The sequence below is a fragment of the Panicum virgatum genome, chromosome 9K (assembly GCF_016808335.1).
Source record: "Panicum virgatum strain AP13 chromosome 9K, P.virgatum_v5, whole genome shotgun sequence".
In the NCBI taxonomy this organism is placed as follows: domain Eukaryota; kingdom Viridiplantae; phylum Streptophyta; class Magnoliopsida; order Poales; family Poaceae; genus Panicum; species Panicum virgatum.
In genome coordinates this window covers 47,809,358-47,833,401 of record NC_053144.1, presented here as the reverse complement: position 1 = coordinate 47,833,401, position 24,044 = coordinate 47,809,358, and the positions used below count along the sequence as shown (strand labels likewise).

The 24,044-nt window shown below is 49.3% G+C and overlaps 3 protein-coding genes across 11 annotated transcripts; 2 read left to right on the top strand and 1 right to left on the bottom strand.

Annotated features, from left to right (window-relative positions):
* Nucleotides 1–243: 243 nt before the first annotated feature.
* Nucleotides 244–9,248, bottom strand: LOC120651823 (serine carboxypeptidase-like 34). Of its 9 annotated transcripts, XM_039929459.1 has the most exons (16): nucleotides 8,739–9,248; nucleotides 8,418–8,465; nucleotides 7,629–7,738; nucleotides 6,923–7,013; nucleotides 6,584–6,684; nucleotides 6,331–6,450; nucleotides 3,504–5,113; nucleotides 3,300–3,407; nucleotides 3,113–3,208; nucleotides 2,926–3,018; nucleotides 2,718–2,806; nucleotides 2,310–2,591; nucleotides 2,035–2,171; nucleotides 1,814–1,927; nucleotides 840–945; nucleotides 244–644 (listed from the first exon to the last, which is right to left on the bottom strand). In XM_039929459.1, the coding sequence occupies exons 7-16, from the start codon at nucleotides 3,778–3,780 to the stop codon at nucleotides 495–497; spliced, it is 1,452 nt and encodes a 483-aa protein (XP_039785393.1). In that variant the 5' UTR covers nucleotides 3,781–5,113; nucleotides 6,331–6,450; nucleotides 6,584–6,684; nucleotides 6,923–7,013; nucleotides 7,629–7,738; nucleotides 8,418–8,465; nucleotides 8,739–9,248; the 3' UTR covers nucleotides 244–494. The 9 variants fall into 9 exon arrangements, with proteins under 9 accessions (XP_039785393.1, XP_039785390.1, XP_039785391.1 ...); XM_039929456.1 differs by having other exon boundaries at nucleotides 7,830–9,248; XM_039929457.1 differs by having other exon boundaries at nucleotides 8,324–9,248.
* A 7,991-nt stretch (nucleotides 9,249–17,239) lies between these two features.
* On the top strand, nucleotides 17,240–18,692 carry LOC120651822 (protein EXORDIUM-like 5). The gene has a single exon (XM_039929453.1). It carries the CDS (start codon nucleotides 17,542–17,544, stop codon nucleotides 18,535–18,537), a length of 996 nt encoding a protein of 331 aa, XP_039785387.1. The 5' UTR covers nucleotides 17,240–17,541; the 3' UTR covers nucleotides 18,538–18,692.
* A 559-nt stretch (nucleotides 18,693–19,251) lies between these two features.
* On the top strand, nucleotides 19,252–20,621 carry LOC120648054 (phosphatidylinositol 4-kinase gamma 4-like). The gene is made up of 2 exons (XM_039924828.1): nucleotides 19,252–19,434; nucleotides 20,256–20,621. Exons 1-2 carry the CDS (start codon nucleotides 19,252–19,254, stop codon nucleotides 20,619–20,621), a joined length of 549 nt encoding a protein of 182 aa, XP_039780762.1.
* Nucleotides 20,622–24,044: the final 3,423 nt, after the last annotated feature.

Genomic DNA, 24,044 nt, shown 5'->3' with positions numbered 1-24,044 from the left:
ATCAAGGAATGCTTGAAGGCCGCTTTTTACAAGCCACTGAAGCATTATATTTTTATTTGAGGTAATTATAACGGTTATTGTTTTTATTTTTTGTTACAATATTATTATATTTTATAAGCTATACATATATTGCAAAATAATTTTTATTATTCGTACTATATATTGCAAAATAATGGTTGGAAAAGAGATGGATCTGGATAATAAAAAGTAACGACAATAATTGTTGAATTGGTTGTAATTATCCTTAATCGGTTTTAGCCTTCATATATATATATATAGACCGAGAAAATCGTATCCTTCACGAGTCTGGTTACAAAAATCCCAAATTACAAACTCTAAACCTACACGAATTACACCGGCATGACCGGTCAGATAGACCGGTTCTCAATCTTTGCTTTTGACCGTCAACTCGTTGTTTGTTTACCAGGAAAAAAACTCGTTGTTTGTTTAATTAAGCATACGTGTTCCTTGAGGAAAACAACTAGTAACATTTTCTAGAACGGCTTGGAGGGAAGGTTGGTGTTGGCCAGGAAGTGCCTGAAGAGCTCGAGCGCTTGCGCAGGCCGCGTGGACGGGACCAGGTGGGCGCCCCCTCTCACGGTGACAAATGTCAGGCCGTCGTACACCACGGTCCAGCCGCCAACCTACAACAACAGCACGACGACACAACGCTGGATAAGAACAGCAGCGACGCACCACCCAGTTTGCAATGATGTGTTGAGAGAGAAACGTTGTCCTTTTAGCAAAGTTTTCATCTTGTCAATTTTCGAGGGCTGGACTTGGAAAAGATGCTGGGCGCCTGGACCTGTTCAGAGGGATGTGCGTGCGTTAATTTTTACCTGCTTGCGATGGAACCACGGCGACCAGTCCTCTTTGACGGGCAGGCCGAGCTTCTTCAGCGTGTAACGGGTTGACGTCGTAGGGATTCTTGCGTCCGTGTCGCCGCTGCTCGTCACAAAAGAACAAGAGAGATTTAAATCATGTTCCTGACAAGTGCTTATTTTCATTGGCTAAACACTATTCCGGGTTAATCGCGCGCTATTTATCTTGCCGGCAATCGATGCGACCGGCACAGAGCGCTCCTTCCCTTCTTTTTTTATCTGGCGCGGAGCGCTCCTTCCTTTTCGTTGGTGCACGATGTGTTCTGAGTACGTACGTGATGCTGAGTGATAGGCACGCGTATTAGTTGATATTTTTTTTCTTTCCCTTTCCAAGTTTGAGTTCTATTAAATCAAGTGTAATACTATATTCCTTTTTCAGTATTTTTGCCTTCTATTATGTTATCTCCTAGGAAGTTTTTTTTTATAATTGTTTCATCAAATTTATGCTAAAAATATTTCACAAAAAGTTGGATAGTAAACTTATGCATAAAAATTGTGCGAAAACTTATCATGGAAAGTTGGATAGTGAACTTATGCGTAAAAGTTGTGCGATAACTTATCATGGGAGTTACACTAATAAAATCTTTCGATAGATTTTCTGAAAAAAAAAAGTTATGCATATAAGTTGTATGTTGTGAAAAATTATGTTAAAAAATATTGTGTAAAAATTTGATTGAAAGAAGTTATGTGTAAAATTCCGTGCATCATAAAATTGTGCTAAAAAAATGTTCGCTAGGAAGTTATTTGGAAATAAAATTTATACATAAAATTTATGTGCATCAATTATAAATTTTCAGAACTAGAAAATTAGGGATGAGAAATGTTTCCCAAAAAGGAAATACTTGCACTGTCGGAGATCGAGTGCTAGCTTTCTTCCTGGCGCGCGCGCCAATTAGCGCTCCCCTTGTGTTTCAGATGCAGAGAAATTTTACCTGAAAATCCATATCCGGAGCCCTGCCTCCACCAGCTTCTTTACTAGTGGAACGACTGTTTGGTCGGAGTCTTTCCATGCGTTGCTGATCGAATTGCTGAAAGAAAAGGATTCACTACGATGAATGTAAAGTCTGGGGCTGTCAAAAACGATAGCTTTGTTTTCACCATAAAAGATGCTTCTGGATCCAGGTAAAGCCTCTGCAGTGACAATTACGAGTACCTGCAAAGCGAAAACGGATGCGGCTCGCCTGTGATATCTGCGTGAAGGGCCTTCTGCACATCCTTGCGGTTGAAATACTCGGTCGCGTACGTTTGCTTGCACGGATCGTACCCCATCCGCATCTTCATAAGATCGAGCTGATAATTCGCGCGGCATGAAACAAAAACGTAGATCAATCAGACACACTATACTGAGACGAAAATGAAAAAAAGAAAAAAAGAAAAGAAGGGACTGCAACTGCAACTCATGCTGATGCTGAAGTTCAGGGCGCTTACACGGCCACTACTGGTCCGCCCGTTCTGCGCCGAGGACGACGTGTTGAAAGCCGGGTTCCCGAGCTCGCACCGATCAGTGTACAAGCTGTAGATGTCGATGATCTTGTAGAGGGCGTTCAACTGGCCAATGGCCGCGCCGCACTCCGGGGACAGCTCGACCAAGCTGAAGTCGCAGTTCTTCTTGAAGTCGCTGTAGAGGTTGTCCGAGATGATGGCGTGGTGCCACGCGGAGTCAACGAGCCCCCAATTATCAGTGTCCCCGTCCATGTACGCGTTCCCGATCTGGTACACGAGTTCAGACAGATGAATGCTAGTGGTCAGCATCTTGCTTCTGAAGAAAAAGTTCAGTGATTTCTAAGTGGTTCAGAGCCTCAGACACTGCAGTTGATGTAATTTCTACGTAGGTACCAGGATGCCTTTGAAGTTGATGTAATTTTCCTTGGAGATCTTCTTGTTCTCCTCCAGGATGACGTTTGCGAGCTGGGGAACATAGTGTCCTAGAAAGCAGAAACGCAAGTGAAATCAACCAAATTTGCATGAGCTGAAGTCCTGAAGGTACCTCTGCGAGCAAATAGAAATCGTTCAGTTAAGTATGATTTGGATGAATTAGCTGCACCTGCGTAGCTGTCTCCGGCTATGTAGAACTCCTTCGCTTTGTGCTGGGGGAACTTCTGGAACCACCTGAGGAGGAAAGTGTATGATCCGTGTGCTGCAACAGGTGCAGACAGAGATTCAGTCATCGGTCATGTTTCTTACTTTCCTGTGCTTTTTAGAGTGAACAGAAATATCTGTCAGAAATATACCTGTGGAATTGTCTCCCGGTGGATCTTTTTCGAAGGGCGTGTTCGTGTACGAAAATCCAACGCCCGCTGGGGAGTCCAGGAACAGCAAATTTGCAGCTGAAATACCATCAGACAGTTAGTTACATGCTACCATTGTTACAGTAAAAAACAAGACTCTGACAGGTTAGTTCTGTCAGTCTTGACATACCTTGATTCCAAGCATACGGGTTTAGCTCAAGCTCAGGCACATCTTTCTTCACCAGGAATGGCCCAAGTTCCTGCGACTGTCCAAACCCAACGGAAGAACAGCCAGGCCCTAAACAATGCAAAAACGAACAGAGTCTGAATTTTTCACTTTTTAGAAGAAAAAAAGATCAGATGTCAGTACACATGCAGTCAGTTAATCAGTAACCTCCACTGAGCCACAGGACCAGTGGCTTCTCGTCAGGCTTGTCCGTGGCCTCGAAGAACCAGTAGAACAGTGCCTTGCCTAAGTACTCATCGGTAGTGACGTACCCGGAGTACTGCTTGAATGCTGGTGAGTACCTCGGTTGCCCTGGCAGTGACCGAACACGGTCGAGCTCTTGCACGGCTATTGTGGCCGCATCGAGGCTGCCTGCGTCAGGCCGTGCCGCCAGTACCAGTGCAAGCGTGCTGATGAGCAAGCAGGATAAGGTGTAAATCTTCATTGTTCGTGGTTTCCTTCACTTGCCGTTGTGAGACCGTTAGGGACGAGAGTTCAGTATTTATAGTATAATATGCTGAAGCATTGCTGCGTAGAGGCAGTGGCGGTTTTCTCTTCTTTATCCTCTGCAATCACGTCTTTTTCCTCTCTTTCTTCTTCTACTTTCTTTCTTCTCCTCCGTCTTAGGCTCCAATGGAGTTTCTAGACGGTAGGGGGATTAGAGCACGGGCGGAGCCAGACAAAAGGTCACCGGAGTCCTGTCTATCAAATGATGGGATCATCAATCATTATTAACAACTGTAAATTGACGAAAGGACCTGTAGCCTAGTAGTTATAAGAGCCTCGGTAGTACTTGAATATTTTGGAATTTAATATCATTGTGCATTCAGTAGTAGGCGACGTTTCCGTCAACAGCGAGGCGCCTGTGGTGACTTCGTCAATCTCGAGGATTTGCCGACTCAGTCTTCCAAGATGCTCATAGGAGTAGAATTTGTGTATGTGTATTCATAGGGTGTGAGTATGCATGTGTTGTACTGTGTAATCTAAAAAAACAACTGATTTCCATTGCTTTTTCCAAAACTCGTTGGTGTCGGCTGACCCCATTGGGAAGCTGTAGCTCCGTCACTAGGTTAGAGCCTCCAGCCCCCACGCTAGATCCGTCTCTGCGTAGAGAGTAGTGACAAGAAGATAATCCTTGACCGGCTTGAACTTTTCTTTAATCGCTTTATTCTCATGAGTTTCCTGCCTCGACTAATCACATAGCTTCGTCTCTAAGGAAATTTTTTTTGGTTTCTCAATGTTCCAAAGATGGGGAAAAACGTATTGTGAAAATGACCCAAACTTTAGAGCATCTGCAACAGATTGCACATTCATCTCCCTGGTATTTTTAATGTATTTTGGTAATTACCAAAACACAAAATGTAGAGAAATTCTTTCTTCTACTGTATCCTTTGAGTAATCTGCTACATCATTGGCTATAAAAAAAACATAAATATTTATTAGTATAGAGAAAGAAAATATATATGATATGAAAGATGTAATGTGTTAGAGATGCTCGCCTATTGGAAAAATAAGACTCGAGTCCAAGATGGCGATTCTTACGGTCAAACGAGGCGGCTTCCAAACGCTTGTCCCCTGACCGAACAACCCTCGTTCCCGATAGAAAACGGCCTACGCCAATAACGTGTGGAAACCTGAAAACCATGTGCCTGGAAAAAAAAAAGGTGGGCGGACTCGCGCGCCGTTTCTGAAGCCGGTTTCAAGAAGCACTGTTGGACGCCGTTTCTGAACTGAAAAATTCAAGATCTTTGCTTCCGAAGTGATTATAGACCGTCCATCTGGAGGATTATTATCACATATTATCTCCTAGATAGATGAAATATAATTCTTATTTTAAGAAGTGGGTTAAATATTTTCCCTCACCAAGAAATAGGTAAGAAATATTTTTTGTTCTAAGAAATAAGTAAAAGATCTAACTAATTAAATATTTTTCCCTCACCGAGTTACGTGATATGTTTCCCCTTTATTTTTCCTAAGAACGTGAATTAACGTGACAAATTGACAATGTGACATTTTTGTTTTCCCTAATGACCCAAAAACATGTTTTTCTTCTAATAACGTGAGGCAACTTGACATACGGATGACGCGGACGGATGAGTGAATCATGGATAGACAAGGGAGAAGAGGAGTTCGGCAGAAAAGGGAAGAAAGAGGGACGCACGTGAGACTAGTCGATGTGCGGGTATACGCGAGCATCAGTTAAGGTAACAAAGCGTGACAAAGCAAGCCCAGCCAGCCGTAACATCCGAGCTGTGGCGATCCCTCTGCTGCCGTAACATCCCGGCGCCATTCACCCATCCGAACATGGGTAGTTGCACTATGCACAAGTGATAGGTGGTGTTCTTCTCTTTCCGTGCGTGAGGAGAAGGTGCCTGGTTGCTGCGATCTGAAATTGCTGCCGTTTCTGTTTCTCTACGCGTGAAGAGCTGCAAGGTTGCCGTGATATTACATTTTCCATTGATTATTCTAATTACTTTAATGTTTTACTTATTTCAAACATTAATGGCCGTGATTTATTTGGAGTCTTACCTCCTACTAGTAACAATGCCCGCGCGTGCTATAAGTTGGTATGCTCATAATTGGAATGCCACTAAGCACAGAGCACTCTCGTGTTAGACTATGCGGAGAGCTTGGGTCCACACAAATTAACATTAGCTGCCGCCGATGGTATCGTTCTACCCAGTGCCTGCGCCTTGTCTCTTCGTCTTCCCCGCGCGCTTCGTATTCCTCAAGTCGTTCCGCCCCGTGCCTTCGCCAGGCGCCTGTCCCGCGCCCCTACCCTCGCGCATGGGCTCTGAATTGAATAATGCAAATACAAAACTCAATGCTTCAAACAATCATACAGGGAGTAATGCTTGTTCCTTTGTATCACCCTGCGGAGTTCTAGAATTCAAAGCAGATGCTTTCCTTAATGATAATGATTATGACATAATAATGCACTTCTTAGTTATGGCTAACATGGAGGCCATTCGAATTTAGGGATCAGTTCAGATACCTGTCCAGAAGGCACCATGCACCCAGGCAACAGATTTAGGCTTCATGAATGTAGCCCGCCAATTGATCAAACATGTCATAAGCAACTTGAAACACACCTGTTATCAGTATTGGAGGGTCGCTGCATGGCCAAGAAGGTAGAAGCATTATCATTGCCAAGCAGATAATTCACAATGCCTACCATTGCCACACCCAACTTGACACAACCATTATTTGGATACGCCAGGAACTTTGAATGGAATATATATAAGCACCTTTTAAATGGATCGGCCAGAAAACATCTGAAGGTGAAGGATGGTCACTACCCTTCGATGCAGCAGGAGCAGATTTTTCAAGGATGGAGGCACCAGTCAAGCTGGGCATGATAAATGCCGTTAGTTAAAAGTTCCAAGAATATGTTCAGAAGACTGCAACCTTTTAATTGAACAAACAAAGCAGGGGGCAATTCGTTTGTGCCTTAAGAAGGTGTACAGGTATCAAGCATGTAGAAGAATTGTAGTTTTTTTACAAATATATGACAATGACAATACCACAATTGATTTGCTTAGAGAGAATGTACATAGCAATATAGAAGAAACAGTAAGGAACTGCACCTGTTCACTTGGTTGCGTCCGCGTTTGGTTGTAAGACTTCAATTACAGTGATTTCTGCAGTTGTTTCTATTCCAAGCCTATCACAAAGTATCTACAAAACAGAGGCATATAATATCACTGGACTTGCAGATGGAAAACACACAGGAAGGAACTATGCTCTAAAAACATATCGGTAGTACAGGCACAAGCTGCTGCTGTTGCAAATACAGGCACAATGTAGGGACCAAAGCCAAACCTTCATATGCTCACTAAAAGCCTGAAACCTAGAGGAGAGAACAGGAGGAGGTTTTCTACTTTGTGAAGACCCACAGCCAAAGTCTCAAACAGAACAAACAGCTTAAGTAAAGAGTTAATCAAATTTATACCACAAAATATGAAGAAAGTACATAAATGCCAGATTTTAAATTAAAATATATAAATGATATGAGAAAAATTCTATAATCAATAATTGAGGCGATTACAGGAATAGGCACAAGGAAGCAATGCCTCATCAGCGCCTTTGGACAAGAGAAAAAACTTGCCACTCTGACAATCCAAAACGACAACAGACATTCTTTTCCGATCAGATGTGAACTCAAGAATGTCAAGTATCTCATATCGCATCACTCGCCGGTTGAAGTGAGTTTCTACTTAAGTAGATGTCTAATTATTTAGCAAATACAACCATGCAAAACGAAACGACCAAATTTTGGAGTCATAAACCTACCTGCATTATTTCCGTTATTGCTGACAAGAACCATATGTAAATTTGCTGCCGCATTAACAAGAGCATCCTCATCCTAGGACTGGGCTTTATACAAAACTGATCCGCTAGGACTGGAAGAAGTAGCACAAAGCACAAGAATAAATGATGATAAGAATGAACACAAGACGTGGGGTGAAACTGTCAGATGGATGAAGATCTAACCTATTTATAGAATTACTGTATTGCAGAGTGTCACTGTCAAAAATTTGATGACATGAGGAGAATTATTGGTAATAGCATTCAGTAGTTCAACATCGGGAAACCGATTAATCAACATAAATATGAGCGTGGAGTATTAGGTAATTTATATTTTAAATAAATTCTAAGTACATTTTGGTATCAAAAGTGGAGGTGGTTAACATGGCTTACAGATTTAGAAGAAAATCTTGCAAGAAGAACATTTTGCATTTAGAAATTCTTTGCAAGGTCATCTTTGCCCCCTCAATAAAAAGACTGTTTTCGATTTACTGTTCCTGATGGAAATTTAGTGATAGTCTAGTTAGCTTATGAAAGCAAGCCTAAGCTAGGAATGAAGAAGGATTAGAGCCTGGAGGATTTTGTAAATGTACACAAATCATCATGAAACTTATCCTCTAGATTTTTCAGGCTGTAACTCAAAAACTCCCATCTGTTGCTCGATCGTGAGAGTAAATTACTTGTTATATCACACCTCTCTTCCAAAAGAATGGCAGAGGTTTCCTGAGTACTCCAACTTTAAATCAAATTAGTAGGATTGGCTCTCGTCCTTACCAGCTCCATCGCATCTCATTTTTGCTGCCTCGTTGGTTCATCAGGTAACTGAAACAAGTCACTTATTAAGTAGGGATAGGAATCGAATTTGATAGTTAATGATATCCAAAAGAAACTCATAAACAAACAAGTTATTCCCTTCCACATCCCTCAGGTACACAGTTCAATAATTCAATATGTACCAATAATGACTGTGTCATGATACATGAATAACTTCTGCCCTCCATTTACAGTTTGTCCATAATCCATAATGTGAACCAGAAAGCATCTTCAAAATAAAGCAAACGGCGAACTGATTTTGTGCCTCGTTATGCTACTCACAGGGGCAAGAGACCGAGCGCCTGCGCTGCAATGGTTTGAAGCTCTGGGGCCGGCGTGGGGTCGGTGCGACGGCAAACAGGGGCACCTCGCGGCAGCCGTCCGGAGCAGGAGCAGCCGCACCTCCCGGCACGTGAGTGAGGGGCGCACGGATCGGCGGCGGTGCTCCCTGCGTGGCACACGAGGGAGGGGCGGACGGGCCGCTAACGGCGCTCCCTGCGAGGGAGGGTCCGCCGCCGCCGAGAGGCCGCGTGATGGGGAATCACCTTGGGGCGCTGGGGGATGGAAGGTGTGGCCGTGCGGGATTTCGTCGGCAGAGGAGGCGGGCGCAGAGAAGAGAAGGAAGGGTGGGAAGAGAGGATCCGTGATTGCCGCACTCCTCGGTCCTCGCTCGACAAACCGGGAATCATCGTCCTCCTCCTCGCACGGGTCAGCAGCGGTGCCAACGGCCGCCTGGGCTCCCTTCCGTGATTGCAGGGTGGGCGGGTATGTTTTGGCCGGTGAAAAAAAAATCGCCCCAAACGGCAGAAACATTGCAGAATCGGTTGTTTCGCCGTGCGGCAGATTTCGTCGAGCCTGGTTTAACAAAAAACTTCCTGATTTGTAGGTCCTTCGTGAGAGGGTGGAAATAATATTTTTGGTGGGAGACTATTTTAATTATTTTTATTCCTTACATATATATATATAGCAAAGCCCAGAAAGAAGGAATTATTCCTCAAGGCAAGAAGGACGTATGTAATACAAATGCTTTTTTTTTGAAGCAAATGGTAGAAACTCTACCTCTCAATTAAGAATAATAGAAATTTTAAGTACAAGAAAGATTAAACAAACCATTCTGGATGACTAACCCATCCAAATGCCGCGGCGCAGCATAACACACCACTGCATCGAGTCATCGTTGCCGAGCTGGATAAGCCAGTAGTTCCGACTTTCCGAAACAAAACTCTAGACGACCACCACCGGACAGACTGACAAAAGACCAAGGCCACATAGATTATCGTTGCCGATCTCAAACGATGCGTAAAGAGCAGCTCCGACTTTCTACCGCGAAACAAGGCCCCACCCCCGTTGACCACCGGAGGACACAGTAGAAACATCCAACCAGCGTATCGAGTGGTCATCGCAATGGAATATTACAGCAACAGCAAACTGCACCGAGAAGCATAAATTTACAGACATAAACCCAGTCTAAAGTAATAAAAAGTGACGAATCAACGCATCAGTGAACTGTAGCTGGGTCTGGACCTTTCCAGCGCCTAGCAACAAAAGATTTTAATCTGACTGATGTGGGGCTTCCATGGCCATTAGGACCATTTCCACTTCTTGCTTGATCGCTACAAAACAGCCAGGGGCGGAGCCAGAATTAAAACATAGGGGACTAATTTAGATCAGGGGGCCACACCTTGTTAATGAGTAATATTAGCAACGAGATTAGGTGGTTTTATGTGGAGTTGCAGCAACGTTAGGGGAGCCTGGCCCCTACCCGCCCCCTGTCTCCGCCGCTGAAAACAGCATCCAGACAAAACAGTGGTGATGGAAGATGCTAGCGATTTCTCTCTGTCGTGGCTCTGAAGAGGAGGGCCACAGCCGGGTGGCGTAGTGCACCCGCCTAATCCCTAAGGGTGGTTACTCGGAGAAGTGCAAGCGATACCTCAGATCTACTCATCAACCAAGCACACAAGAACACTCGAGTATTTAGAGTGGTTCGGGCCGCCGGAGCGTAATACCCTACGTCCACTGAGAGGTGCATAGCACTTGTGTTTGTGGATGAGTCTATCCTCTGCCTCCTAAATCCCCTTCTTTGGACTTGAGTCCTTCTCTAGCGGGCGTCCCCCTTTTATAGCGTAAGGAGGAAGCGTACACAGGCGTTGGACCCCGATAGGTGGGTCCAACAAGGATGTATAGTCTACCACGAAAAAGATATTGATGGTGCTATAGTGATGGAGAATCTTTTGCCGGATACGCTTCATCGCCCTGTAAACTCTCTGACCGAGGGGGGTCTTCACCTGTCCCATCGGCGAGGTGCCAGTTGAGGCGGTGTAGGTTGCGGCGTAGACTGTTGGGTCTACCGCGCAGGCGTTATGATACTCCATCGCTGAGCTGTCGTGTCTAACTGGCGTTGCAAACTGACGCGCGTGGCGTGGGTGGCGCCAGTGGCTGCACTGTGCGCCTTGGTAACGCGCGTTCAACAGTACAGCCTAGCAAAAGTCACCTCGGGCTCTACTGTGGCAAAGCGTACTTAACGCCCCCCGCATTGAATGCGGTAGGTGGGCGAGTCTTCCCGAGGAACCTTCGCGGCCGCGCGCGTGCCTGCGCCTGCGGACACGTGGCGGCTCCGGACACCCACCCCAGGTGGGGTGTCTGTTCCCTCCCCGTCGAGGGGTCCGGATAGTATATGGGGGTCCGGGACCCCGTGGGAGGTCCGGGCCCCCCCGGCTGTTTTGGCTGAGCGCTCCCTTCTCTAGGACACGTGGTGACACCAGACCTGTCCCGGAGCGAGAAGCGGGTCCGGGACTGTTTGTCTGGTGAGACGGAGCCGGACCCCAAGGGTCCGGATGCTCAGCCCCTTAGGGCGTAGTTACGGATAACTATGCGAGTCTTAACACAGCAAGAGGGGGTACCCTAGTCCAGAGGTACCGACACTCTCTTTCCAGAGATTCCACGCCGTCTACGTGATGACTGTTGCCAGTTCTGGTCGATCGTCCGGGCCGGCGACCCCGGTTAGGTCTAGTGTTCACTTCACAATCCAATTTAGCTTTTTAATTTTTTAGCTCAAAATTATATAAAATTAGAGTCCGATGCTTTTAGAATCTGACTTTTAAATTAGTTAGGTCAAATTTGACGGACCCCCTTTACCACCTTGCATGTAGTAGGGACAAAAGTTCTGATCTTGTTAGTCTCTTGCGAAAAGCGATTATTTTGTTGCCATTAGAAGTTCACATTGTAGCGTCGGCCATAGGTGACATTTGCATGAAGAATGGGACGGCTCTGCCCCCGCGTCGTCCCAGGGACAACTCGGGCGGCACCGGCCCTCTCGCCCAGGCGCCCGCTCCCTCCTTCCCTTCGACTCGTTGTTGCTAGAGCTTGCCGGTGAAAGTCCTCTCGGCTGCGATGAGGTTGGCGGCAGGCATACCCTTCAGTTCTCTTGCCTCATTCACATGCTCCTCCGCTATTTTCCTCCTTTTCCCTTGCTGGAGTTGAGAACAAAGCTAGTGGCTGATGCCGTTCCTTCGCCGGTGGTGCCCAGATCCGCCCGACAAGTTTGGATCATGCAATTCCCGGTCCGTTTGGGGCCTGCCCCTCGCGGATCTGCTTATGGGCGGCTTGGATCTGGCCCACGGCCCTCCGCCCACCGCCATGGAGTCCGCGCTCTGGTACGCTCGAGGGCGCCCTACGCGTGCGTGAGGTGTGTGGCTGCATCACGCCACTCTGCTGCATGTACGAGCACCTGGTGCCTCACCTCCACGGCGTGCCGGTAGTGGTCTGCTCGCTGGTGGGGTCACTCAGCTTCAGCTCTCGAGCAGCTCGCCAGCTTGGGGCTGCTAGTGGGCAGTTGATCAGGGTTTTTTTTATCAGAAACTTATTTGTATTAAAGTTAAGGATACAGTACATGGATCTGTACAAATACAGATACGTTCAGGAAGGATACAGAGGACAACTGTTTTGTAGATCCCACAAAAACAAAAGAAATACTATCAAGCACCTAGGAACCTCTGCATCTCGAAACCTCCAGAGCCCGATTGCACCGGCCACCCGCCGGGCGCCCTCTCCGGCTCGCCGTCTTCCCTAGATCCACCGAAGCTCCATCGCCGCAAGGCTTTGAGAAGAGTCGAAGTAGACACTCACCCAAACGGATGAGATAAAGGCATCGCCGATAGCCCGTCGACCGGGGCCGCACCCCAAGCTCCGACAATCTTGGACCAAAGCTCGCCGTCGACCATCGTCTGGGGGGACTCGAGCTCGATCCACTCTCCTACCAGCCGCCAGACCCACAGCCGCCGCTGCATCTTCAAACCAAAACGCTAGCGTACTCACCTCCCTACCGGGATGATAAAACGTCAGCCGTTGCCTCCAACACAGGAGCTCCACGCTGGGAACGGGAGGCTCCACCCTCACAGACCTCGCACCGGCGCCGGAGTGAGCGCCGCTGCAGCAGGGACGAGGCCGAAGGGACTTATTCCCCAACGCCGATGACGCCGCTGCCTCGCCATCGCCGCGCCGGAAAGACCTGCCTCAACTCCTCCGCGGAGAAGCCAGGCACAACATAGTCCACGCCGGCGACGACTCCACCAGCGGGCAGACAAAATCTATATACATCGGCCGCCTCTCCCTCCGCTCCCCATCCCCTCCAACAGCACAGAGGCCGCCGGAAGGGAAGGAGGAACAGAGGAGGTCGACGCCGAGCACCCCCTGCAAAAGTCGCTCGAGCCGAGCTTCCTCCACAGGAGCCGCGTCCCGCCGCGGGGCTTACTCCGCGGGGAGTCACGCTCCACCGCAGAGCTCGCCCCGCAGGGCCGCACGCCGCCGAAGAGCTCGCTCCGCGTGTTCCTCGGTGGAGGAGATCGAGAAATCGCCAGGTACACTATAGCTGAGAGAACTCTCGAGAGACCCCAGGAGTCTCTATCGGTGGCCAAACTTCTTGTGCTGGCATGCGGACTTGGCTCGGTGTGCAGAGGGAGAAATTTCAGCCGGCGTCATACTGGCTGGCAATAATGCTGCTTGTTGCAGGGTTTTTCTCGCTGGAGGCTTTGTCGATGTGCTATCCTACTTATAGGTTTATGAGTGTCGGGTGATACGGAAAACCGTTTGAAGAAAAACTTCTTCGGCGTAGCGCTAGCATCGACATTGGTGACATCGTTTGGTGTCATTCCCTCCCTAGAGGTGATGTTGACATATCCTTCTACCTTTGCGCCAGACGGAGGTTTATGTGAAAAGGGAAAGTAACAGATCATCTGGACATCAAGCTCTTCAAAGTAGGCAAGTGATGTGATAGATTGGTACGCGTGAATACATCACAAGATTGAAGCAGGAACAAAGAAGTTTGAAACTTAGTCTTCTAGATTTCTTTTTTTATTTTATAGCTTTTTTTCTTATATTTGTGAAATCTCTCATTTGAGGTCTAGAGTCTGAGAGCTCTTGCAACTTTTTTGGCTGTAGTCATTGACATGATCAAAGCCGGAATTTTTTTTCTATAATCTAAAAAGGCAACATTTGCACTTATAGTTAAGATTGATAACAGTGGATAACTATTATCATAGCGAAAAAGTTTTCCGCCGAGTTTTCTTGGAGCCACTCCAGCAGTTTCCTATTCCCCAATAAACTTCTATTATTTGGAAAAGATGTCCTCCAGCAATTCTCTAATATATCTCTGTTTCCTCAATAATTATTGGATTATTCCAATATTTCAGCCCAACTCTCCAAAAATAAAAGGAAAGTTCATATTCTCCCAATATGTTAGTTGTATTGGGACAAGATTATTAGAAGACTGCAAAAGCAACTCTCCTAATAATTTTAAAGCTACTATTGTAACATCTATCAATATCAGTTATTGGGAAAAGATTATGGGGGAACTGCTAGAGATCTGGTGCCTGTGATCTCTGACAGCGACTCCATGCTCATATGAGGTCTGACAGCTCCACGCTCAACTGTGAAACTCTGCTGACAAAGAGAGTAGAGTTTCACAGTATTCACTAGTTTCTCGGTGACCAAGACATAATTAAAAAAAGGTGGAAGTGGAAATTGTCCTAATTAATTTGATGTCTATAGAATAGAAGAACTGTTGAAAGGCACATAGTGTTCCAACATGACAGCATTGCTGGAAGGCACAAAGTGACCGAAATGGAAACGGCTCAAGTTTGATGTGTATAATATGATTGCAGCATTGAAGAATGATTTTTGGCCAGAGTAAATCTTCTAAAATCTAGGCAGTCTCCCCTGCTCAGTCACTGTCATCCTGAAGGGATCAAATACAAGAGAATAAGTATTGTGGAATGTCCGAAATTGGGAAATACTATACTCCTATAGAGGCATATGGTCAATAGCATCTAAATATTTAGAAGTGATGTACATTAGTTGACATGTGCTCTAATCACCCTGTTCTGTTGTTCTGCTCTAGCACCAGCCAACAGTGTTTTTCTCTCACACCACTCCAGCAGCAGCCTCCAGCCATCAGCTAGCCAGCAGTATTTTTCTCTCACACCACTCCAGCAACAGCCTCCAACACCAGCACAGCGAACATGGTGAATGTATTCTCATATTTCGAAGCATCAGTTATCGGAGATGGGAGAACACAGCAAAATAATCGGAGATATTCCCTCTGTTCCAAATTGTAGGTTGTTTTAGCAAATCTAATGTATAGATTTTGATATGCATCTAGATAAACATTATGTCTATATGCATAGCAAAAATTATGCATCTAGATTTGCTAAAACGATCTATAATTTGGAATGGATGAAGTACAAAATATTTATTGAATAGACAGTACCTCACTATCACTGTCAATAAGAAATGGGAATGTGCTATCCTCATGTCCTCCAGCATAGACATTGTCGGAAGCAGGATGCCTTAAGTCAGGGCACCTTGATTTTTACATCCAAGGCATCTTCCTGCAAAATAGTTAAAACCACTAGTTAGCTTGAACTAGATGTCATATATTTGAAAACAGAGGCAGTACACAAAAACTAAAGAAAACAGTAAGGAAGAAATTTGTATCGATGATACATTAGACAGCTATGGAGTGCACAAACTACTAAACATGTCCTTTGGCTAAAAAAAGGTAGTGAACAGTCATTAGCGAAACAACAATCCTGCAGCATTGCCTGGGTGGTAAAAAAAAATCAACTGCCACAACACAAGTAGCGAAAGAAAGTAACGTAACTCAGCACAATGGATGCATGCATCTCAAGTTACATCCACCATGTCGTGGAAGCTACAACTTATATTTTCAAGCATTTATAGTACTACACAGTCAAATTAAAGCATAGCATTTGGAAAGTTGTTTATTCCACTAACAAAGAGATTCACCACACAGATGACAGATCTAAGCTTCAAATTAGTAAAAGATAACAATTGTATATATAATTTCTATAAACATCAATTTCTGTATAGAATTGTATAAAAATCAGAGTATTCCTATTGGAACCAATCATACCATTGTCATTATCTTGTAGAAGCCTGCAGCAAGACACATCACAACTCTCTCCATCTGGGATTACTTCGGCAAAAAACAAGTGAATTGTACTGGCTCGCATAGCTGTGAAGTTAAAATGCCGATAAAACTTGACCGCTCCTTCAACAATGAAGCTTTCTTTTATTGCTTTCACAAACTCAAAACCTGAATCCTGAAATTATGTCAGGTTAGCATATTATTTTTTTAAAAAAGGAAAATGTAACATTAAAGACGACATAGAAAAAGATCACAAACCCCATCGAGGCTTTCTTCAGCGTTGTACTTCTTTAGAGCTGACCGCATGTATCGTTCCATAAGATCATTGTGCAGCTTCATCTTCTCTTCTTTTGAATGTTTCCTTTCTCTTGTCCTCGGCCTACTTGATTCATCCTCTAGGTGCATAATGAAGTCTTTCTTAAGATCGCTCAACCTCCATTCTGTTAAGTTACCAAACCCATCCTCTAGTAAAGGGTCATCAAGTAGGCAATCTTCTTTTCCACTGCCGTCATCACCAGACCTGGATATAATAACGGCAATTGAAACTCCACAAAAAAGAAAAAGAGGCATTAGAAAAGGGTGAAGACCAGGTTGAGAGAGGAGATGTGAGAAGAGGATCAGATTCTCCTGTGCTTATTACATGGGCTCCGGCTCCTGACCGGCCATCACGTCCTTGCCGATCGCACGTTGTGAAGAAGAAAGAGGCGGCGACAGTCAGGAGCCAAAACAGAAATAGAACGCACGGCACGGACCGGCCGGTGGCTTCAGCGGTTTGCTAGCGACGATACGATAGGCGTCGGCAGTTGTTACAAACCGACCCGGGTTCGTCCTAGCTCGATCGGACGGCGCGGCATCGACGCATCGTCGAGGCCGTCGCGGTCTCGGCACCGGATTGTTGGAACACGAGACGAGTTCGAACGAAACGAGTAGCGGTTGCACGGGCGACGGAGCAACGGGGCAAAAATATCTGGCGCCTGCGCGACACGGAAGGAGGATCCCGGCCCTCCCCTGTGCTGCAGCAATCGTCCCCCAGAGCAATGAACGCATCCAACCACCCCCGTGGTGGGTGGTCCATGCGCAGCCAGGGTACGTACGGAGCCGGGAGCCCCGCCAGTCGCGGCTGTCCCCAACCTCTGGATCGGGCTCGGGGCAGAGCGAGAGGCCGGGGCCCTCGGCCCTCCTCTCCGTCGTCGTCGCTTTCCCTCACAGTGGCGAAACACTGTTGCGGCAGCTGCGCGCAACACAGATGGACCCGGTTCACCATTGTTTTCCTTCTCAGTTTCGCCCATTTGGAATTTGTGGAAGGGAGCTCGCGCGTGCCGTCTCGATGCCTCGCTGGGCGTTGTTCAGGCATATGACTCCGCCACGCCACCAACCCTGCACGGGCCACGGCCATTCCTCCTCTCCCCTCTCCCAGACGTCCATGCGCCGGCCTCACTCAGCAACAGCGCCATGGCTGCATTGCCATTGCATGCAGCTGGCTCCAGCTCCCACCTCCAATCCCATCGGTGCCTGTTGCCAGCCCACCCTGCCTCCCGCCACCGCTAGCCCTCCGTCCTTTTTTAATGCTGCTCCTCTCTGCAGTCTGCACTCACAGTCACAGACTCACAGTCGCACAGCGGGCACGAACAGGCCGCCGAAATGGCGCTCGCCGCCGCCGCCGTCCTCTTGCTGATCCCTGGCCTTCTCCTCACGGCGATGGCGGCCACGCCGTACCCTCACGGCGACCCGCTCCTCGGCGCGTCCAAGAGGTACGAGGGCAGCTCCGACCTGGTGGATCTCCGCTACCACATGGGCCCCGTCCTCTCCGCCGCGCCGCTCCGCCTCTACGTGCTCTGGTACGGCCGCTGGGACCCCGCGCACCAGGCGCCCCTCCGCGACTTCCTCCTCTCCCTCTCCGACCCGTCCCCGCCGCCGCCCTCCGTCGCCGCCTGGTGGGCCACCGCCGCGCTCTACGCCGACCAGACCCTCGCCAACGTCACCCGCCGCGTCGCGCTCGCGGCCGAGGCCGCCGACGCGTCCGCCTCGCTCGGCCGCTCCCTCTCCCGCCTCGACATCCAGCGGGTGCTCGCCGCAGCCGTCGCCGCGGGCCGCCTCCCCGCCGACGCCCGCGGCGGCGCGTACCTCGTGCTCACCGCGCCCGGCGTCGGCGTCCAGGACTTCTGCCGCGCCGTCTGCGGCTTCCACTACTTCACCTTCCCCTCGCTCGTGGGGCACACGCTCCCCTACGCCTGGGTCGGCCACAGCGGCGGCCGCTGCGCCGACGTCTGCGCATACCCGTTCGCGCTGCCGGCCTACATGTCCCGGGGCGGCATGGCGGCGCTGCGCCCGCCCAACGGCGACGCGGGCGTCGACGGCATGGTCAGCGTCATCGCGCACGAGCTGGCCGAGCTCGCCACCAACCCGCTCGTCAACGCATGGTACGCAGGGGAGGACCCCACCGCGCCCACCGAGATCGCCGACCTCTGCGAGGGGGTGTACGGGACGGGCGGCGGCGGCGGGTACGCCGGGAGGGTGGCGGTGGACGCGCAGGGGAGGAGCTGGAATGTCAACGGCAGGAGCGGGAGGAAGTTCTTGGTGCAGTGGCTGTGGAGCCCAGAGGCCAAAGCCTGCGTGGGGCCCAATGCCAGTGACTAGGCTGTGTTTAGCCAACGCCGCTAGCATGTAGACTAGATTACTACTAGTGGAAAAGTAGCATAATTTTTGGGAATTTGTATCGTATTTTTTCGGTTTATTATATGTATGAAAGCTACTTTTTTCGTCCAAAAAAAATATAAATCTCGTTTTCTGAAGAGTCAAGTAATTTTAAATTTGACCAAATATATATAAAATAATATTAATATTTGTATTATAATATAAATATTTTAGATTAATTATGTAATATATTTTTATACTATATTTATTTGGAGATATAAATGTTAGTAATTTTTTTATAAATTTAATCAAAATTGAACTTTTTTTCGGGAAACGAGATTTATATTTTTTTTAGAACGGAGGTTTTTAAAATGGAGGGAGTAACTTTTTCAAAAAAAAAAGAATGGAGGGAGTCTTGGTCAGCGAAATTGTCCAGGACGTGCGTTTTCGCCCATCCAGGTCCAGGCCGCGAGCCATGCCCTTTTCGCCATCTGACATGATTACACCCCAATAAACTGGCCCAGATGACAGAGTCCGTACGAGCAGCTTGGCGTAACCAGAGTCCAGTCCGATCCCGACTCATGATCTTCTTGTCCACACCTTCCATAAATCCATCCGGCCTGGCCCAACCCCAGGCTGCAGGTGCAGGAACAAACAAACCTGGAGCCGATCGTCCGCCGCCGTTGTCGTCGTGAGCGGCCAACCAGCGTCGTGGCCATGGCCCAGATGCGTAGCAGGGTGGGCGACCCGGCGTTCATCGCCGGCAGGAAGCTGGCCGGCTACGGCGAGCGGAAGGGGGCGCCGGAGGTCGTCGACGCGCTCGCCCAGAGGCTGAATGCGATCGACGTTGGCGGCGAGCCCGCGGCGGTGGACGACGTGGAGGCCACCCGGAGGATCAAGGTCAAGACTAAGGCTGGATATCGAGCTGGCTTGGCTCGGCTCGAGCTGGCTCGTTATCATAATGAGCCAGCTCGGCTCGGCTCGATAACAGAGCGAGCTAAAACCTTGGCTTGGCTCGGCTCGTTTGCCAGCTCGAGCCGGCTCGTTTAGCTCGTGAGCTAGCTCGGGGACGGGAGCGGCACGCGGGCTTGGGTGCAGGAGCGGTGCGCTGGGCCGCCGGCCACGATGCGGAGCTTGGGGGCGAGGCGCGCAGTGCTCGGCCGGAGGCAGCCGCCTGCCCTCCTGGCTGGCCGGCCGGGGAGCGCTGGAGGCGAGGAAGGTCGAGGCGGGGCCGCCAGCCGTGGTGCCGTGCCTGGGGGCGCTGGCCCGCTGGGGAGCGCCGGAGGCGACGAGGGTTGGGGCGGGGCCGCTGGCCGCGGTGCCGAGCCGGGGGGCAGTGGCCGCGGTGCGGCGCTCCGTGTGCGCGGCGCTAGGCTGCCTGCCCGCCTGGCTGGCCGCCGGCCAGGAAGCGCAGGAGGCGAGGAGGGTCGGAGTGGGACCACGGGCCACAGCTGGTCGGGTGCGAGCGGCGCCGTGCGCCTGTGCAGAGCTGGAGGGGAGGGTGGGGACTGGGGAGGCGGGCGATGGGTGGCTGTGCAGCGGCCGGGGGCGGGGCCAGGGGCATCACGGGACGGAGACTGGGGGTTGAGAGACTGAGAGAGAGATTGAGAGAGAGCTAGACCGAGAGAGAGAGCCATAGAGAGCCAGAGCTCGTTTGGGCTCGCGAGCAGCTCGCGAGCCAGCTCGAGCTGGCTCGTTAATGAGCCGAGCTAAATACTTAGCTCAGCTCGCTAATATTTTCTAACGAGTCGAGTCGAGCCGAGCCACTAACGAGCCGAGTCAAGCGAGCTACCGAGCCACGAGTTTTTCGTCCAGCCTTAGTCAAGACGCTGACGGGCAGGGAGATCGACGTGGAGGTGGAGCCCACGGACCGCGTGGGCAGGATCAAGGAGCGCGTCGAGGAGCAGGAGGGCATCCCGCCCGAGCAGCAGCGGCTCATCTTGGGCGGCAAGCAGCTCGCCGACGGCAAGACCGTGCGGGAGAGCAACGTCACGGCAGGCTCCGTCATCCACCTCGTCCTCGCGCTAAGACTGACTCCAACAGCGGAGGTGCATTTTGGAGGGGCAACCTCGGTTTGCCTCTCGTGAACAGTAGATGCATTCCACCGGCAAAAATCGTCGTCTCCAACACACAGAGGCAAAAGCAAATGCAACCGACGGCCGTTCCTCTCGCGCGCGGCCGAGACGAGGCGAGCGGCGACGGCTCCCTCCTTCCTCGCCACGCCGGCCGAGCGGTGGAGGCTCCCTCCTCCGTCCCACCCCCTCGCCGGCCCTCCGCCAGGGCCCGGAGCGGCCGGATCCGTGCTCTCGGCGGTGGCGAGGCCCGGCGGTGGCGCGGCAGTGCCGTGGCGGCGGCGCAGTGCGGTGGCGGGGTGGTGACGCGGCGTCCTCCGCCGCCTCCTCCTCCTCTGGTTCGGGGCGTCCACCGCCGCCCGAACACGCCGGCCGCCGTGCCCCGCGCCGGCCTCGCCCGTGGCAGCGGTAGCGGTAGGGGAGGGCGAGGAGCGAGGAGGGCGAGGACCGGGGGAGGTGGCGGCGCCGGACCCGGCGTGCCACCCCGCGGGGTTCCGCTTCGTCCCCGTCGGGGAAGGAGCTCCCGCTGCAGGGGATCCGCCGGATCTGCGCGCCGCCGGTCGAGCTCCGCGGCAGCCTCGACGGGGTGGCCATGGCGTCGGGAGGAGGAAGCGGAGCTCAGGAGGGCAACGACCTCAAGGAAGACGATGAGCCCCCGCCGCCCAGGATCCGCCGGCGCAGCACCTTGCCGCGAGCCCGAGGAGCGCCTGCCCTCCCTTCTCTCCCCCGTCGGCACCTCCTCCACTGCCAGCGGCGGGAGCTCGAGGCCCGGGCGGAGGTGGTCGGCCAGCCGCGGGAGCTCCACGCCCGGGCGGAGGTGGCCTGCCGGCTCTCCACGCGCGGGCGGCCGGCCGTGCCCCGCGCCCGCCGCTCGCCGGAGCAGGTGAAGCAGGGGGCCGCCGGTCGTGCCCATGGCCCGCGTCCGCCCCCGAGCTCGCCCGCCGCCGCGGCCAGTCGGCCCGCGCCCGCGCCGCTCGCCCACCGCCGCGCTCGCGCTCGCCCGTGTCCGCGGAGAAATGCATAGGAGGAGAGAGGCGATTCAATTTTGGCTCTCCTCTCTCCTCGCGAAGCAAAATGCTTCGCCCGCTGCCTCTGCTGTTGGAGCGGTGCTCGTCGAGGCACAGTGTCCCGCGCGAGGCAAAAAAGCGATTGCCTCGCGCTGTTGGACTCAGTCTAAGAGGCGGCCGTTGTCGTTACATCCAACGCTTCATAATCCTTGGATGACTTGACTTGTGGATTTGTATTTTTTTTTCTAATTGTCATATTCGGGTACATGATGATCTTATTTATGTAATATAACGACCCAAATGTAATTATCATGTTAAGCATTGCATCATGAGCATCCTTGTTTAGCTTTGAGAAAAATTTTGTGCTTGATTTGAATGTATTTGAATTTAATTTTGAATTGTTGATATATTTGAAACTCATGCTTTGTGACACAACTTGTATTTTTATTATATGACTTATGTTGGAAGATATTTTTATAAAATACTATTTTGAAAATCTAGAATTTAGGTGATTTTTTTTATTTTAGGAATCCATCTTGAAGTCAAACAGCTCGCACAAAAACCCAAAAATAGCATTTCGGGAAGAATTTTCATTTCAAATTGAAGCTCCCGACCAAAGATCAAGGCTAAACCATGTATTAATAACCGAAGCAAGTCTCCGGTACAATACATGTTACATCAAGTGGAGTCCAAAGTCATACAGAGCTTTATTCAACCCGTACACGAGGAGTAAAGTGACAACACAAAACTACCGCAAATAACCACAGGATAACGAGTAGCATAACGACATGCAAGACTAGCTCTTTGTCCATCACGGCTCCACTCGATCAGCTTGGGTGCGGACACGATCTACTCGTAATCTTCAGGCACAAAGTCAGGATCCTCTGAAAAAAAATATAATCAACAAGGGTTGAGTATAAAGGTACTCAGCAAGTCCCACCTCACTGTATGGATCGATGGACCAAGAGGGGGGTGAATTGGACTTTTTTTTCAAATTTCTAAAACAAATTAAGGCAACCTTAACCTATACAATGCTAGTAAGGCTCAATTCACCAACCGGCTAACTAAGCAAACTACACAAGCTATCAAAGACACAACAAGATATGAAACTAAGCAAGGTAGAGCTAAGTTATGATCTCTAAGGTCAAGCACATGAATAATTGCATGAAAGTAAGTGCTTGAAATGAAAGAGTGTGCAAGAGACAACCAGATTTTTTTCCGTGGTGTCGATGTGTTGGCACACACTCACTAAGAGTCTTGTCATCTCCCATGTCACCGAGACGAGGACGCTCACTAAAAGTCTCCGTTCACCATTCCGGCATGGTGGAGCTCAAGCCACGTACAAACTTTTTCGGGCTCCCACAATCCTTGGCAAGCTCCGGAAGAAACACTTCAATCACCAAGATCGCCTAGGTGCTGCCAATCACCAAGAGTAACAAGTTAGGGCCTTCACTTGAGCAAGAACTGATCACCAAGGACGGATGCACACAAGCTTCTCTCTACTCAAGTCCTTAGTCTTGCTTCTTGAATGATTGAATGAACAAATGTGTAGAAGATGAAGCTCAAGATGGCTCTCAACAATAGTATGAGTGTATGAATGTTGCCTGGTGTCAAGAGAGTGCAAAATAACCCATTGGAGGGGTATATATAGGCAGCTCACACGAATAGAGCCGTTGGAAAAAAGCTGCCAGAAAAGTACGCAACGCCGGTTAATCCGACGGTCCTCCAAAAGTCATCGTCGGTTTAACCGATGAATGTAAACTGCCCATTTGGAAAACTACCCGTTACAACTGGGGCAGATTAACCGACGTATCATCAGTTTAACCGGTGAGTGTAGTTGTCCACTGATCAACTGAAAAACCAATTCTCTGGACAACTGCACCGACGTTAACTCAAATCCATCGTCGGTTTAACCGGTGAGTATAACTTCTGAAATCCCTGGAAAAACCAACTCACTGGACAATTGCACCGACGTTAATTTCAAATATCGTCGGTTTAACCGGTGAATGTAACCTTGAAACACCCACAAAAACTAACGTTCTGGACAACTGCACCGACGTTAATTTCCATATCGTCGGTTTAACCGGTGTATATACTTGTCCAGATTCTGATAATTGCGTTTAACTGACGTATAGAAAAATGGAGTCGTCGGTTAAACCGGTGTATAGACTTTTTCTGATTTTGCCTTTTCTGATTTGAGTCTTGACTGAAATCCAAATATTTTTGAGATATAAGTTGAAAACCACTTATTTGAACTTCTTTAGAACCTGAGTGACCATAGTGTGCATCCATTTTTGATTGATCATGTCCATGCTCAAGTTACTTAGCCTTAACCCCTCTTAATAGTGTGACCTCTACAAAACTATAAAACCTATACTAACCTAAGTGTCCTTCTCAACCTTACGACACTTAGGACTAGAAAGATCTTTAG

Coding starts and splice junctions, on each gene's coding strand:
- LOC120648054 (XM_039924828.1), top strand. CDS start 19,252: ATGGCCCAGATGCGTAGCAGGGTGGGCGACCCGGCGTTCATCGCCGGC. Junction 19,435..20,255: donor AGGCCACCCGGAGGATCAAG/GTCAAGACTAAG, acceptor CTAAATACTTAG/CTCAGCTCGCTAATATTTTC.
- LOC120651823 (XM_039929454.1), bottom strand. CDS start 3,780: ATGAAGATTTACACCTTATCCTGCTTGCTCATCAGCACGCTTGCACTG. Junction 3,209..3,299: donor CCCGTATGCTTGGAATCAAG/GTATGTCAAGAC, acceptor ATGGTATTTCAG/CTGCAAATTTGCTGTTCCTG. Junction 2,592..2,717: donor TCAACTTCAAAGGCATCCTG/GTACCTACGTAG, acceptor CTCGTGTACCAG/ATCGGGAACGCGTACATGGA.
- LOC120651822 (XM_039929453.1), top strand. CDS start 17,542: ATGGCGCTCGCCGCCGCCGCCGTCCTCTTGCTGATCCCTGGCCTTCTC.